At 37.5% G+C, this 17,392-nt stretch overlaps 2 protein-coding genes, 2 long non-coding RNA genes and 1 other non-coding gene across 6 annotated transcripts; 4 read left to right on the plus strand and 1 right to left on the minus strand.

The window, feature by feature from the left end:
• The first annotated feature begins 1,595 nt into the window (after positions 1-1,595).
• On the plus strand, positions 1,596-3,502 carry LOC131020148 (alpha-1,3-arabinosyltransferase XAT3-like). 2 transcript variants are annotated; one of them, XM_057948839.1, is made up of 3 exons: positions 1,596-1,902; positions 1,983-2,075; positions 2,140-3,502. In XM_057948839.1, the coding sequence occupies exons 1-3, from the start codon at positions 1,764-1,766 to the stop codon at positions 3,399-3,401; spliced, it is 1,494 nt and encodes a 497-aa protein (XP_057804822.1). In that variant the 5' UTR covers positions 1,596-1,763; the 3' UTR covers positions 3,402-3,502. The 2 variants fall into 2 exon arrangements, with proteins under 2 accessions (XP_057804822.1, XP_057804823.1); XM_057948840.1 differs by having other exon boundaries at positions 1,763-1,902; positions 2,006-2,075.
• A 1,993-nt stretch (positions 3,503-5,495) lies between these two features.
• TRNAV-AAC (transfer RNA valine (anticodon AAC)) lies at positions 5,496-5,569 on the minus strand. The gene has a single exon. It is a non-coding gene; the product is annotated as a tRNA-Val (tRNA).
• A 1,830-nt stretch (positions 5,570-7,399) lies between these two features.
• LOC131023548 (alpha-1,3-arabinosyltransferase XAT3-like) lies at positions 7,400-8,592 on the plus strand. Its single transcript, XM_057953093.1, has 2 exons — positions 7,400-8,224; positions 8,294-8,592. Exons 1-2 carry the CDS (start codon positions 7,570-7,572, stop codon positions 8,590-8,592), a joined length of 954 nt encoding a protein of 317 aa, XP_057809076.1. The 5' UTR covers positions 7,400-7,569.
• A 419-nt stretch (positions 8,593-9,011) lies between these two features.
• On the plus strand, positions 9,012-9,652 carry LOC131020150 (uncharacterized). The gene is made up of 2 exons (XR_009100620.1): positions 9,012-9,269; positions 9,377-9,652. It is a non-coding gene; the product is annotated as an uncharacterized LOC131020150 (long non-coding RNA).
• Positions 9,653-14,234: 4,582 nt separating this feature from the next.
• On the plus strand, positions 14,235-15,107 carry LOC131020151 (uncharacterized). The gene is made up of 2 exons (XR_009100621.1): positions 14,235-14,724; positions 14,832-15,107. It is a non-coding gene; the product is annotated as an uncharacterized LOC131020151 (long non-coding RNA).
• Positions 15,108-17,392: the final 2,285 nt, after the last annotated feature.

A 17,392-nucleotide genomic window follows, 5' to 3' on the forward strand; every position in this document is an offset into this window, starting at 1 on the left:
TTAAATAAATTATGAGGAATGCAACATATATATGCGAATGGGAAATATTCTATAACGTATCTATTAATAACGTGACACCGTTAAATAAAATTTGGAATATATATATACAAAAAAGTGGGGTTTATGATTCATTGTCATCTATAGTTGAGGTTCAAAGGTCTAGAATAATTGTAAAAATTCATACAAAAACGTCGTAATTTATGCACAGTGGGAAAGTGACCTAATTGTAAACTATATAAGGATGTTTATGACTTAACATTAAATAACACATACACACAAAAAACTTAATAATTTATTTATAGTGTATATCGATGTGTTCTTCAACAAATTCATTTTTATGCGCCATGGAATGCAACTCATTGCCTACTGCTAAACAGTTTGCTTCAGACTTGTCTACCGACACTATCAATTTAAATGAATCTTAACATTGTTTACGTTATAGTATAATTAAATTAGAATTAACATGGGGTATACCCGCAAGAAACTCCAAATTTGGAACTAACAACTTTTTAAATTTATACTCAATTTGAATATCGTATTATTATATTGTTTCTTTAGCTACCGCTTTTATACCCATGCATATATATAGACTATGTGACATATTAGAGGAATATTTGACCTCACAAATAATTTTCACTCGCTGATTTTCTAATGGCTGTAGTTGAAATAATCCTTTCGAAACAATTTGATACCGATTAACAACCGTGCCACCTAAACATAATAAAAGGAATTTGATTATTTTTAAATTGGCATTGGCAGATTTCAGAATCCTCCCTCAACTCTTACATTAATTACATGTAAATTATAAAGATCGTCCCCAATTAATTAAATTTTCTTATTCTATAAAGTATATGAGAAGTCTTCTACTGTCTACACTACAAAATTACAATATATAAACATGGTCTATTGAAATGCCATTAGATTGTCGCTCTGTTGTAACCTTAAAAGTATATATATATATATATATATATATATATATGTGTGTGTGTGTGTGTGTGTGTGTTAAATAGACAAAATCGTGATAATGTTCGATTGTTTTTTTTTTTTGGGTCGTAAATTTCATCTTCTATCCAAAACGTAAAAATTACACTAATTTATGTCTTTACATGCATGAAAAAATTGGTGTGAACTGGGAAAAAAAAATGTAGTTTGTTGGACGAGCGAAGATGAAACAACGTTGCAAACAAAGTAATCAAATACGTAGACAATTTGAAAAGATATATAGAATGTATACTCCCTCCGTCAACGAAAGAACTTTCTATATTTCCTTTTTGGGATGTTCACAAAAGAACTTCTTACCTATTTTTGGACTATACCCCACCACTTATAATCCTATTACTTTTCATTTTTCACAACTCTCAATATTAATTATAACACATTTTCACCACTCTCAATACACCCAACTACCTTTTATCCACTCTCAATACACTCAATAATATTTTTTCTTAAAATCCGTGCCACTTCCTCCTAGAAAATTCTTTCATGGACGGAGGGAGTATATATTAAGTCAAATTTGTAAAGCAATATTGCAACTAACCTACAAATCAATTATTGAAATGGGGAGCAAGAAAAGAGTAAGTTGGCAGAAGCTATATATGTATACATATATTATATCCACATCGTCTACTTCCCCTTGACTTTTACTAGTATTTAAATTAAAAGAGATATAGCATTAGTAGCACTCCAATTAAGCAAAGATCGACGCTTTCATCACCTCCAAGAAAGAATTGAAGAAGTAAAATTTCATTTCCAAGTAATTAAAAATGTACGATCCCATTTTCGCCAAGAGTTTCAGCCGCTACGATCGCCGACGATTTGGATGTTTCGCTCTCATTCTCTCTCTCATCATCGCGCTAAGCATCTGCTCCACTTTCAACCCTACTTTGCATCCTTTGACACTCAGTAACTACTCTCTCTCTTGATTCCAATATTCTAGAGAGAGAATTCAAGTACTGATATAATAGCTCATGTGTATATCTCAGTTGGTGATGCTGTCAATTTGCAGCTATCGATCAGTGCTGTGGAAAGCATGCTCATAGATGATGCCATTATCAATAATATTACTGCTCAAACAGGTATATATATTGCAGAATTTTATATGATAATTAAGACAAATGATCATGCTGTTGTGTTTCTCAGAAACTGCTCAGAACATGCTTGTGATCAACGAAACTGCAGCCGATATCGAGCCACTGATCAGTCCGCAAAGCATGATCGTGATGAAGGAGTCAGAGACGAAACCAGCTAAAATTGATCAAAAGCGGCGGAATGTGGATCCGTTGTGCAGAGTTGTAAAACCAGATGCAGATTACTGCGAGATTGAAGGAGACGTCAGAATCGATCCAAATTCGTCGACGGTTTTCCTCGTCATGCCTCGTTCAACGATTTCGGAGACAAACGCGACTTCTAATTGGATCATAGAGCCTTATCCGAGAAGAGGAACCGGATTTGTGAAGCCATGGACGGTGAAATTAGCGGCGGAAGACGACGCCTCCGTCCCCAAATGCGACCACCTTCATTCTCTCCCCGCATTGCTCTTCTCAATCGGCGGTTTCACCGGAAATCACTTCCACGATTTCGCTGATTTATTAGTACCACTTTTCGCGACTTCATTCCGCTTCAAAAGAGACGTGCATTTCCTCGCCACCGACTACAAGCCGTGGTGGCCGGCCAAGTACCGCCCTCTCCTCCGCCGCCTCACCGGACACGACATGCTCGACATCGACCGCCAAAACCAAACGCACTGCTATACGAAATTAACCGCCGGCCTCAAATTTGACAGCGAGCTAGTGGTGGATTCCGCATCCGGCGTCAGCATGCGCCAATTCCGGCAGCTCCTCCGGCAGACGTACTCCCTGGACAGAGACAAGGCGAGCGGATCAGGCAGGCCTCGCCTGATGATCGTGTCGAGGAAGCGGACGCGAATTCTGACGAACGAGGATCGGATCTCTCGAGCGGCGAGGAAGCTAGGGTTCGAGGTGGTCTCCGCCGAGGGCGACGTGTCGGCGAACCTGACCAAGTTCGCGCAGCTGGTGAACTCGTGCGACGTGATGATGGGAGTTCACGGAGCGGGGCTGACGAACATGGTTTTCCTGCCAGACAAGGCGGTACTCATCCAGATAGTGCCGTTGGGCGCCATTGATATATTCGCCAAGCTCGATTTCGGGAATCCGTCGGCGGGGATGAAGATAAGGTATCTGGATTACAAGATTGAGATGAAGGAGAGCTCTCTCATCCAACGCTATCCAATCGATCATCCCGTGCTTAGAGATCCGATGTCGATACACAGGCAGGGATGGGGTAAGTTAAGAGATGTCTACTTGAATAATCAGAATGTCACCATTGATGTACGGAGATTTAGAGCTACTTTGGCTAAGGCGCTCAAGCTTTTGCGTCGTTGATTTTTTGTGTTAGAATCATTCTTTCATCTTCGTTTTGTAATCAGTTTTCGCATTTCTTCTTCTTTCATCTTTCTGAATATAATTTTTTTAGAATTGTTATACATCTTTTTAATTTGAAGTTAATTACAATTTATATCACCTAAGCTTTAGTAGTAATTTGATTTAGCTATGACCCAATTTTGATAGTTATTTTTAAAAATAATTGAACTTTGCAAAAATGTTTAATTATGGTCCGCGCCACATTATAAATCTAAGTTAGGCTCTCATGTTTCTCATATGGTAATTAACTTCATTCTTTCGACATCCCAAATTGAGAAACATGGTTTACAGGTGAAACTAATTCCAATATCAAATTTTTTGATGCGGGTTAATTATAGTTAAATTATTTTTCAAGTTCAAGCTATTTTAAAAATAAACTAAAGTTGAGGTTTTAAATCAAACAAGTCTTAAAATTCATTTTTATAAATTGTGATTAGGGACCTTAATTTGAATAACAAGACCATATAGTATATGAATTAAATATTTAAATCGGGAATTGCTGTGTACTCGGATGGGGTGAAATATTTAAAATGAGAGAAATTAAAGGATTAATATATTTATTTAACTACAAAAAGTAGTTAATTAAATGAAATATTTATTTAACTCATGCTGGGGAAGTTGGTATGGTTTCCTCTTTGCAATAGTTTGATTAAATTCAAAAGCATACGTGTGTGTGGGCGCGCGCGTGTTTTATATATTTTTTGGGGCAAAACCTAACGTAACATATATTGTTGGACGATATTAAAAACATATATTGTTGGGCATATAAAATGTGAAGAGGGTGATGACTAGTGACGCATCAATTTCATCAAAAATAAATAAATTTAGATTTCCACGGGAATATCACACGTAAGATGATGAAAGAAAATAATACTATGCGATTGTTAGAGACATGTTCGACGATTTAATTAGATTGGTTCTTTTGCGGTCTTTTAATCTAGGTTAATTGCCTGAAAATTGTTAAATTTATATCAAATTCTAATTTGGCGTACCAATTTTGATGTTTAGCATGGTAATTATCAATGTATTGGTTTAATTAATCTGATTTTATTGCTAATCAAAATTCCAATTAAATTTATTTTTGACATGAGTAACAAAATAAATATTGATGTGGCATAATCGTTTTGGTGTGGTAGCCAATTGGTAGAAACGACGTCAATTCTTATGAAACAGATCAATTTTGCAACTTGTCTTGTTAGTAATAAATTTAACCAAAATCCTAATTAGTAGCAAAAACAAATTAAATTAATATTTCAGTAATCACCACCTCAAATTTTGAAATTAATATTCAAAATTAAATTAAATTAATAATTTAGTAATTACCATGCCACTTGAACATTGATATGCCATTAACCCCAAATTTAAATTATTCTTTCTAGTTGCTATGGCATTTACATATTGTTTATGGTATTTGTCCCCTTCATGAATATTCAAACATTAAAAATCCTTTGTAGTAGTATTTTTTTTAGACCAGAATCCTTTGTAGTATTTTTTTTTTTTTTTTGAAGGGTAGAATCCTTTGTAGTATTAATAAAGAGGTTAGGAGTTCAATTTCGATCTCATCCTTTCCCCACTTAAAAACAATATATTTATTCGTATTTAAAATCTAAACCATATATCAACGCTAAGTAAGCAAATGCTCAATATAATCTGCAAAAACGATTAGTATTTGATACTCCCTCCGTCCCAATATTGTTGGCTACATTTGGTTTCGGCACGGGAATTAAGGAGTTGTAGATTAGTATTTTAAGTGTGTGGGTAATATAGTATAAAAGTAATAAAGTAGGAGAGAGAAGGTGATAAAGTATGAGAGAGAAGGTAATAAAATGATAAAGTAGGAGAGATTGTGATAAAGTAGGAGAGAGAATGTAATAAAGTGATAAAGTAGGAGAGATAATGTGATAAAGTAAGAGATTGCATGTGATAAATATTTTCATTTTAGGAAAGTGGCCAACAATAGTGGGACAAACTAAAAAGGAAATGTGGCCAACAATATTGGGACCGAGGGAGTATTAAAAACCAAGTAGAATGGAAACAAAAACTACATATTAAAATTGGCGTCGCCCGGACTCGAACCGAAGACCTTCAGTGTGTTAGACTGACGTGATAACCAACTACACCACGACACCATGTTTGTTAAAGTTAATTAATCTATAATTAACCAAACCAATTGACTGTATATATATACATTTATTTAAAAGTTTTCTGAATTCTTTTGCCCTCTTAATAGGTACTTCTGGATTCTTCTAACATAGTCAATTAAAATAAATTAACTCCAGGGAACAGGCCCATTTTATGATGCGGCCCAAGTAATTAGGCCTATTAAATGTCAATTTGGTTTTAGACTAGTCCAATAGCTAGGCCTAAAAATTAAAATGATTCTTTATTTCAAACTGTACTAATTCGATAATTCTGCATTGGCGTTAATAATAATAAGGGATTATAGCCAAAAAATACACGAACTTTGATAAAAGTTGCAATTTTCACCTGAACTTTCAAATTGGCCAAAATATACCTGAACTTATATTTTTTGTTGTAAATTTCACCTCGAGATTTACAACAAAAAATATAAGTTCAGGTATATTTTGGCTAATTTGAAAGTTCAGGTGAAAATTACAACTTTTATCAAAGTTCGTGTATTTTTTGGCTATAATCCCTAATAATAATAATAAAAAAGGACTGCAAAATCAAATAAAACACAAATACTGTGTCCGATTACTTCCTCTCCAAAATAATAAGCCGATTACTTAAGAAATTTAAAAATGGAGAAAGAATCATCACTCTAGCTAGTAAAAAGAAATCGTGTCAAATACCGAAATAAGAAATGTCACTAACTGATCAAAAACGGCTCGTTGCAATCATATAAATATGGTAATATTATCAATATCGATTCGATTCTAACATTAAATTACCTTTCTAGCCTTCTTTCTTCTATTAACTTTGAGCTAATTAATTTCCCAAATTGGCACAGTAACCGCGCAAATTGAACTGGCCCTCTATAACAACTCCATTATAAAATAAGATGTAAGTTAATACAGATAATAACATAGATATTCATAAATATATATATATATGTTCACGTTTATAAGAAGAAAATTGGCATGTTCATAGTTGATGATATATAATTATTGTAGTTTTTTTTTTTATCACAATTGTTTGGAATACACATCGATCCTGCTAGATGACATGACAGGTAAGTATTGTGGAATGATATATACATTAAGTCAATTTGTTTCAGTTTATTACTTATCATCTCTCTATCCGTTTTTCCCTTTTGTTTTAAAGTTTCAATCATTGTAGATCTAATAAACGCTTAGCAAAATTGAACGAAATTCAATTTATTTTGATAATGTGTGTATCAATTATCTGTAAATATATGTATCTGCAGTTAGGTAACAATGGGCGCTGAGAAGATAATTGTTAGGAGTTATCGTCGGCAGCAGCAGAAAAAATTAGCATTTGCAGCAATTATATGTATGATTATTATGGCACTCAACTTTACCGCCGTTTTTAAGCCCTATTTCCGTCGCCCTCCAATTAGTAAGTTCCTTTTATTATTATTTTTTTAAAATACCTAATTTACATTTTAAGTTTTACATTTCAAATTTTATTTGGAATCATGTTATATTTTACTCTCTTCGTCGCACTCTAATAAGCTTGTTTTCCTTTTTGGGACGTTCCATTAGAATAGGTTCGTTTTTTATTTTGAGTAAAAAAAATGTATATATGAACCACACCATTTTTCTCTTCAAAAAATAAGTTTTTTAATTTTCGTACCCAAAAAAAGTGAACTTATTAGAGTGAAATAGAGTGAGTATTACTTTACAGCATGAAGATGTTACTTTATTAACCGATTTTAAATGTCGTTTGCAAAAATATGTATGACCTTTGAAAGATACTCCATTTTCTCGATCTTTTATGTTATTTTGAAAAATGAGTATCCTTCCTCTTGATTTATTTCCGTGCAGATTGTGACATCTTCAACTACTCCAACTCTAGATCCGACGTGTACGAATTAAACGGCGACGTACGCATCCACGGCGCCTCTTCCACCATTTTCATACCACCTTCAAACCACCTGACCTCCATCAAAATAAAACCCTACCCACGAAAATACGACGCCGCCGCCATGACCACCGTCTCCGCTTTCCAAATCAAGGCAGACAAACTCCCTCATTGCACCCAAACCCTCGCCGCCCCGGCCATCCTCTTCTCGACCGGCGCACACGCCGGAAACCACTTCCACAGCATCGCCGACGTGCTCGTCCCGCTCTTCGCCACCTCCCACCGCTTCAACCGCCACGTCATCTTCCTCGTGACCAACCACGATTCTCGCCTCACTTCCAAGCACACCAAAACCCTACAAAGACTCTCCAAATACGACGTCGTCGACATCGACGCGCAGAATCAAACTCTGTGCTTCCCGGGAATGATCGTCGGCCTCAGAGCTCACACAACCGATCTATCCATCGATCCCTCCCCGTTTTCGAGCTTTTCCGCTCGAAACTTCACGAAGCTTCTACGCAGCGCCTACTCCTTGGAGAGGGAGTCCGTGCGCGGCCACTATCGGCCTCGGATGCTCATCATTTCCAGAGCCAGGTCGCGGCGGTTGAGCAACGAGGTCGAGGTGGTTGAGCTCGCTCGAAGCCTAGGGTTTGAGTGCGTGGCACAAGATTTGAGAGGGGAAATCGAGTCCGTCGCCAAAATTGTCAACTCCGTGGACGTCATGGTAGGAGTGCATGGAGCTGGGCTGACCAACATGGTTTTTCTGCCTGAGAATGGCGGTAAATTAAGTGTGGGAGTTGATTTAATTTGTTTGATTGAGATAGTAAAGGTGGTATTTGTTATTGCAGTTGTGATCCAAATAACGCCGGTGGGGCTGCATAATTTCGCGAAGCAATGCTACGGGTCGGCGGAGGAGGAGATGAAGTTGAAGTATTTGGAGTATAAGGTGAGGCTGAACGAGAGCTCGTTGTTAGGGAAATATGGTGCCCAGAGTCAAGTATACACAAACCCTGTCCAATTTTGTCATAAGAGAGGATTTGATGTTTGTAAACATGTGTTTTTGGATAATCAAGATGTTAATCTTGATTTAGGCAGGTTTAGGGACACCCTTTTGAAAGCGTTGGACCTCCTCACTCTTGCTGCTTAATTAATCACTCACCTTCCCACGCTTAATTGCATATGCGCATATTCATTTTGCTTCGGATCCTCAGGTTTTATTATACAGTTTTCATTATTTTATGAAATTATTTATTCTTATATAACAAAAATAAAATCACATAAAAAATAGGGAAAATTGCACCTAAATACACAAACTTTGCCGAAAATCCATTTTTGACGCGATTCTAGGATTTTACATTTTAATACACCAATTTAAGAAGTTGTTCAATTTTGACACAATTTTGAATTCCAGCGACCAGGATATTGACGTGGCAGCAGGAATCGCCACGTCACACACACACACACTCCACCCTCTCTCTTGTTGGAAATATGATTTTATGCCATATCTGAAAATTATTATTTAATTAAATATTTATTATTTAATTAAAATAATAATTGGATGTTAATCTACATCTCGAGTAGATCAACGTGATATACTTGAAGTCTCAAAACCGATTTCCGGTGAGTGAGATATTATATGTCAAAGTTTGGATGTTGAAGAGGGAAAATCAGTTTCAACTTCTGCGTTCAACGATTGCGGCCACCTACCGCAGCCGCCGGAATTGACTGTTTCAACTTCTGCGTTCAACGATTGCGGCCACCTACCGCAGCCGCCGGAGTTGACTGCCGATCCGTTCACACTCGGTTTAACACCTATAAATATGGGTGTGTGGTGAGCTTTAGAATTCACTCTGAAAACTCACAACTCACAACTCACAAAATAGTCTGCATTCTGCATTCCACCTCTAGCTCAGTTTTCGATCCTTATTCAGTTCGCCGGAGCTCGCCGGATTGTGGTGCTACATCCGCCGAGACGAAGTCGTTTTACCTTTGGGGAAGATACGCCAAACCGAAGAGCACTACCGGGGCGATAATCTTCTTGCGGGAAGAGATTCATCTCGACTCGACTTAGTTTATACGTATAATTTATTTATACAGTATATTTCAGTTGTATACAATTATTTGAGTTGTAATTTCTCAAATTATTTTCTTTGTAATATTTTCAATTATTTTGAGTTGTAATATCTCAAAATATTTATTTTGTAATATCTCGATCGTGTACCCGGTTCTAACAATCGCAAGAAGATTAATTCTCTGCCGTTGATACACGTTCGAGAAATGGCTCACACCGACGTCAATATGGACGGCGCCACCACCTCTGCAACCATCGGTTCAACCACGTCGTCAATGTTTTCCTCGTTTGCATCAATGGGCGCTTCAACGTCAACCATGGCCCCATTGCAAACATCCAGAACTATTGGTCTTGCTGAGAAACCATTAACGTTCTCGGGCAAGAATTTTAAATATTGGCAAGAAAAGATGCTATTCTACCTCACAACCGTGGGGTTTGCCGGATTCTTGATGGAGGATAAACCTCCAACCCCGAGTGAAGGGGAGACGAGCCAAGAAATTCTTGCCGGATATTTGAACTGGTGCCGCGGCGACTACTTGTGCCGTAACACCGTTCTCATGTCTCTGGACGAACGGCTCTACCGTGTTTTCAAGGTTCATGAAACCGCGAAACAATTGTGGGAGGCCCTTGATTTGAAATATCAAGTGGACAAGGCAAATACTACCAAGTATATTGTCGCCAAATGGTTGGAATACAAAATGGTCGACTCCCGGCCATTGATGGACCAAGTGGAAGAATTCCAAAATCTTTCACATGAGGTTCAAGCCGAAGGGATGCCCTTGGCGGATGCATTGCTCGTTGCAATCATCATAGAGAAATTACCTCCTAGTTGGAGGAAATTTCAAAACCTTTTGAAGCATGAGCGCTCGGAGATGTCCGTGCCGATATTAATATCCAAGCTTCAAATGGAGGATCACGTGAGAAGTCGTGATCAAAAGGGAAAAGCTCCGATGGAGGCAAAGGCCAATCTCACCGAGAAAGGCGGTCCCTCCAATAAACGTGGTCGCCCTAACCCTAATAATAAGGGTAAAGGGAAACAAGGCGGTAGTCAACCATCAAAGTTTGATGGTGTATGTTTTAATTGTGACAAACAAGGTCACATGGCTAAAGATTGCCGCAAGCCGAAGCGGAAGAAGGCAAAGAGCAACGTGAACAACGTCGAGAAGGACTTCGACGATTGGAACCACGATGACTTTGCTGCCATGATCTCCGAGGTGAATCATGTGGACAACCCGAACGCTTGGTTCGTGGATACCGGCGCTACCGTCCATATATGCATAAATCGTGAGTTGTTCCACAACTACAAGGAAGTGGAAAACAAAACGATAATGGAGGCTAGCGAGCGGACATCCCAAGTCCTTGGCATGGGAGATGTGATTCTTCAACTCACGTCGGGCGTGGAGATCACATTAAAAGACGTATTACATGTTCCAACTGTCCGAAAGAATTTAATTTCGGGCTTTAGGCTTACGAATAAGGATTTTGAATTGTTTTTCAAATCTGACTATGTTGTAATACGCAAGTGGGGAAAGTTCCTAGGGAAAGGCTATGCCTCCGAAGGACTTTTCAAACTTGGTGTAAGAGCTTGTAAGCCGGCCAAGGCTAAAATCAATAAAGATGCATCAACTTCTTCTGCTTACTTGATTGAGTGTTCTGATTTATGGCATTGTAGACTTGGACATGTTAATCTAAATGCTATAAAGAGATTAGTAAAAATAAATTTACTAAAAGTTGATGAATACAACTCACAAGAAAAATGTGAAGTTTGTGTTGAAGCCAAAATGGCTAAGTTACCGTTTAAATCGGTAAAAAGGAGCACTCAACCTTTGGAACTTATTCACACCGATGTTTGTGATTTAAAGTTCGTGCAAACTAGAGGTGGCAAGAAGTACTTTATCACCTTTATAGACGATTGCACAAAGTATTGTCACCTTTACTTATTGAAAAGTAAAGATGAGGCTATTGAAGCTTTTATAAACTTCAAAAATGAAGCCGAGAATCAACTTGGATGTCGAATTAAGATGGTTCGAAGTGATAGAGGTGGAGAATATGTAGCTCCGTTTGCTGAATTATGCAACGAAAGTGGTATAATCCATCAAACGACGGCTCCTTATTCACCACAATCTAACGGCGTTGCTGAACGCAAGAATCGAACTCTTAAGGAGATGATGAATGCCTTGTTGATTAGTTCGGGATTACCCCAGAACATGTGGGGGGAAGCTGTCTTAACGGCCAACTATATCTTGAACAAGATTCCACTCAAAGGGAAAGATGTAACTCCCTATGAGCTATGGAAAGGAAGGAAACCTTCGTATAAATACCTCAAAGTGTGGGGGTGTTTAGCCAAGGTAGAAGTGCCTTTACCAAAGCAAGTTACAATAGGACCTAAAACGGTGGATTGTATCTTCATTGGTTATGCACTTAATAGCAGTGCCTATCGTTTTATAGTGCACAGATCGGAGATACCTGATATACATGTTGGGACAACGATAGAATCAAGGAATGCTATATTCTTTGAAAATATCTATCCTAACAAGGATAAAGGTACATCGAACTCTAATGATGGAGTTGATGGTGATGCTACAGGTTCTAAACCTATGGAAGTAGCTAGTAATTCTACTCAAGTAGATGATGCCACGGGTTCTAATCATGTACCACCTAATAGGAAAAGACCAAGGTCTAAACCTATGGATGTAGAACCGAGACGTGGGGAACGAGTTAGAAAAGCTAATGTCTATGGACCGGATTATGTTGTCTTGATGCTAGATGGCGAACCGGTGACGATTAAAGAAGCTATGTCTGGCTCAGATGCAGCTCTCTGGAAAGAAGCCATCGATATTAAGATTGATTCCATTATGCAGAATCATACTTGGGTGTTAGTGGATCTACCACCTGGAAGTAAAGCTTTAGGATGCAAATGGATCCTAAAGAAGAAGTACAAATCTGATGGTACTATAGATAAGTACAAAGCCCGACTTGTCGTTCAAGGTTTCAGGCAGAAAGAAGGGTACGATTTCTTCGATACCTATTCACCTGTGACCAGACTAACATCTATTCGGATGCTTCTCGCTATTGCTGCCTTGCACAATCTCGAGATTCACCAAATGGATGTGAAAACTGCGTTCTTGTATGGCGAGTTGGAAGATGAAATATATATGAAGCAACCTGAAGGGTTTGTAGTACCTGGGCAAGAGCACAAAGTATGCAAACTTCAAAGGTCTTTATATGGGTTGAAGCAAGCACCGCTTCAATGGCATTTAAAATTTGACAGTGTAATGTTGTCAAATGGATTCAGAATCAATGAGTGCGATAAATGTGTCTACATTAAGAATTCTAATAACGGATATGTTATTGTTTGTCTTTATGTAGATGACATGCTCATCATGGGAAGTAATTCCCGAGTGATTCAAGAAACCAAAGGCATGCTAAGTAAAAATTTTAGCATGAAAGATATGGGCTTAGCTGATGTTATCCTTGGAATTAAAATTCTAAGAAGACCTGATGGTATTATTATAACACAATCTCACTACGTTGAGAAAGTGTTAAAGAAATTCAACGCTTTTGACAAGCCAATAGCTAAGACACCATGGGAACCTAGTGTGCATTTGAGTGTACACAAAGGAGAACCTGTTGACGCGATAGAATATGCGAAGATTATTGGGAGCTTGTTGTATCTAACAAATTGCACTCGTCCCGATATAGCATGCTCGGTCAACAAGTTGAGCAGCTTTACAGCTAACCCTAGTAATGAACATTGGAAAGCTCTTGAAAGGGTTTTGAGATATTTGAAATATACTCAAAACTATGCGATTCATTATACTAGGGAACCCTCTGTACTTGAAGGGTACTGTGATGCAAATTGGATATCTGATGCCAAAGACTCGTTTTCAACGAGCGGTTATGTATTCACTGTGGGGGGTGGTGCTGTGTCTTGGAAATCCAAGAAGCAAACATGTATTGCTAGATCGACCATGGAATCAGAATTCATAGCTTTGGATAAAGCTGGTGAAGAAGCCGAGTGGCTTAAAAATTTCCTCGAGGATATTCCATGTTGGTCGAAACCTGTGTCGTCCGTAATAATTCATTGTGATAGTCAAGCTGCTATCGGACGAGCACAAAACCATTTGTATAACGGTAAGTCGAGACATATTCGTCGACGTCATAATACCGTGAGACATCTGATCACTAGTGGAGTTATCACAATTGATTATATAAGATCAATTGATAACATAGCTGATCCTTTGACAAAAAGTATCCATCGAGATCAGATGTATAAACTGTTAGGGGGAATGGGTTTGAAGTCCACAAATTAAGGATAATCATAGTGGCAACCCAACCATGATGACTGGAGGATCCCAAGAACTTGGTTCAATGGGACAACTAAGCTATGAAAATCCGTGTGTTGAACACTCGAATTGCCTATTCCTTGTAGAACAGTGAGTGTTCGGAAACCTGCACGTGGTGAGGTTAAGTCTTTGACTTTTAATGACTCTAGAACTCCTCGAAGAGGACAAGTATAGCAGGATACTTGAGTTAAGAGTCACCTATGTAAGTGTGAAGTGGGGCCGCTTCGATTGAAACACTTATGAATCCAAAGAGGTGTTCCAAGGCCTGTAATGGACACAAACGTGAGAACGAATAAGGATTGAAACAATATTGTGTCAATATTGTTGACTTAGTATACACCGAGGAGGACTAGTTCAAGGAACCATATCCACTAGGCCGCCGGTATACTCGATAATATTGACTATGGCAGGTTCAAAGCCACAAGCTACCTTTCCAAATGCAATGTTGTTACTTAAGAGAACTGAGCTAAATGTCTGCATACATTCGCATACTGATTTCTCACTCATGTGGGGGATTGTTGGAAATATGGTTTTATGCCATATCTGAAAATTATTATTTAATTAAATATTTATTATTTAATTAAAATAATAATTGGATGTTAATCTACATCTCGAGTAGATCAACGTGATATACTTGAAGTCTCAAAATCGATTTCCGGTGAGTGAGATATTATATGTCAAAGTTTGGATGTTGAAAAGGGAAAATCAGTTTCAACTTCTGCGTTCAACGATTGCGGCCACCTACCGCAGCCGCCGGAATTGACTGTTTCAACTTCTGCGTTCAACGATTGCGGCCACCTACCGCAGCCGCCGGAGTTGACTGCCGATCCGTTCACACTCGGTTTAACACCTATAAATATGGGTGTGTGGTGAGCTTTAGAATTCACTCTGAAAACTCACAACTCACAACTCACAAAATAGTCTGCATTCTGCATTCCACCTCTAGCTCAGTTTTCGATCCTTATTCAGTTCGCCGGAGCTCGCCGGATTGTGGTGCTACATCCGCCGAGACGAAGTCGTTTTACCTTTGGGGAAGATACGCCAAACCGAAGAGCACTACCGGGGCGATAATCTTCTTGCGGGAAGAGATTCATCTCGACTCGACTTAGTTTATACGTATAATTTATTTATACAGTATATTTCAGTTGTATACAATTATTTGAGTTGTAATTTCTCAAATTATTTTCTTTGTAATATTTTCAATTATTTTGAGTTGTAATATCTCAAAATATTTATTTTGTAATATCTCGATCGTGTACCCGGTTCTAACATCTCTCTCTCTCTACACATCAGCTTCCCCCCACCCCCCACCCCCCCGATCGGACGCTCCCCCTTCTCCCACCGCGTCGGACCCTATTTCTTCCCCCACCACCCGCCGCCACTTCCCCCACAACCGCCGAGCCCATCGTCGGAGTACCGAATCGGGGTCGTGGTCCTCAGAAACGCGTTGTCGGAGTACTGAATCGGGGAATTGCAGAGGTGAATTCGGGTTTTGGGTTTTGGATTTGAGGAGAAATCGAGCCCTAATCCCTTGTCGATTTTGTTGGTGGGGAAGGGCGGTGGAGGAAGAGAGTCGTGGGGAGTACGGTGGTGGGGAAGGCGGTGGAGGAAGAGGTGTGGTGGTGGGGAAGAGCAGGGGCGACGGATCTGTGATGGTGGTGGGGAAAGGCGGTGGAGGAAGAGGTGTGGTGGTGGGGAGAGCAGGGGCGGCGGTGGAAGAGGCGGTGAGAGAGAGTGATGGTGGTGGGGGAAGCCGGTGAGGGAAGTGGCGGCGGGTGCGACGCGGTTCTAGGGGAGGGGAAGGGTCCGACCGGGGGGTGGGGGGAAGCTGACGTGTGGAGAGAGAGAGAGAGAGTGGGGTGTGAGAGAGAGGGTGGAGTGTGTGTGTGTGTGTGTGTGTGACGTGGCGATTCCAGCTGCCACGTCAATACCCCGGTCGCCGAAATTCAAAATTGCGTCAAAATTGAACAGCTTCTTAAATTGGTGTATTAAAATGTAAAATCCTGGAATCGCGTCAAAAATGGATTTTCGGCAAAGTTTGTGTATTTAGGGGCAATTTTCCCTAAAAAATATCCATAAAAAAAGATATATTAAGATATTATATAATTATACTTAAAATTATTTTAATTCTGAATAAGGCCGTAACACGAATGTTGAATAGGCGCAACTCGCAAGTACAACGTCATTTACTAATTATGCTATTAGAATATGCAAAAGCAAAACTACATTATTTTGGCAAAGTTCATCATCGTTGAGAGGCTTTAATTTCACCTCCTTTTGAACATAAACTAGCATTTGCACCACGTGCAATGTACGGGAAACGTTTTTATATTTTTATATTTATATAAAATTGATACTAACTCAATTATCATATTTATGTGTATAATAAAAAATTTGATTTTAACTGAATATATTTGAGCCGAATATTAAAAAAATTCACAATAATAACATTTGATATTATGAAAAGAAAAAATAATAAATTAAATAAAAATAAAATCAAAGAATTTAAAAATAGATTTATTTTAAAAAGGATGAGAGGATAATTTTTTAAATTTTAATCTTAAATAAATACTTCCTCCGTCCCACGAATCTTGACACATTTCCAAATTACCTTATCTATCCTACTTTATCATTTCTATTACTTTCTATCTCTCATACTTTATCACTTTTATTATCTTCTCTCTCCTACTTTATCACTTTTATACTTTATTAACTACACACTTAAAATATTAATCAACAATTCTTTAATTTCCGTGCCAAAACCAAACGTGTCAAGATTCGTGGGGCGGATGGAGTATAATTTTTAAATTTTAAATAAAATATTTACATGAAATATCAAATTAAAGCTTTTATCGTGATCTTTAATTTGATACGCATATTAATTACTTTATAATTAGTCGAATTTCACAATTTTAGAAAGAAATAAAACAAACAAACAAAAAGATAAAGAAAAAGAAAATAAAAAGAAAATATATAATTTATAAATAAACCTTCAATTTTATTAATTATAATTACAAAATTGCCACTTAATTTTAAAATTGATTTCAAATTGGAAGTGCCCTTTTAAACTGACTAGCATTTGCATCCATCACGTGCAATACACGGGAAAACATTTTTAATTTTTATATTTTATATAAAATTAATACTAATTCAATTATTATACTTATAAATATAATAAAAAAATTAATTTTAATTGAATATTGAAAAAATAAAAAAGAATTCAAATTTATAAAATTTGATATTATGGAAAACAAAAACAAAAAAATAAGTCAAAAAATTAAAATAAAATACTAAGTAAAAAGAATTAAAAATATATTTATTCAAAAAAGATGAGAGATGAGAGAGAAATTTATAAAACTTTAATATTTAAACAAATTTAATTTTTACATTTTCAGTAAAATATTTTCGTAAAATATATCATATTAAAGCTCTTGTCGTGATCTTTAATTTGATATGCATATTAAATATTTTATAATTAACGAAATTTCACAATTTTGGAAAGAAATGTAACAACAAATAAGAAGTTAAAG

This window comes from Salvia miltiorrhiza, chromosome 4 (genome assembly GCF_028751815.1).
Source record: "Salvia miltiorrhiza cultivar Shanhuang (shh) chromosome 4, IMPLAD_Smil_shh, whole genome shotgun sequence".
Taxonomy (NCBI): domain Eukaryota; kingdom Viridiplantae; phylum Streptophyta; class Magnoliopsida; order Lamiales; family Lamiaceae; genus Salvia; species Salvia miltiorrhiza.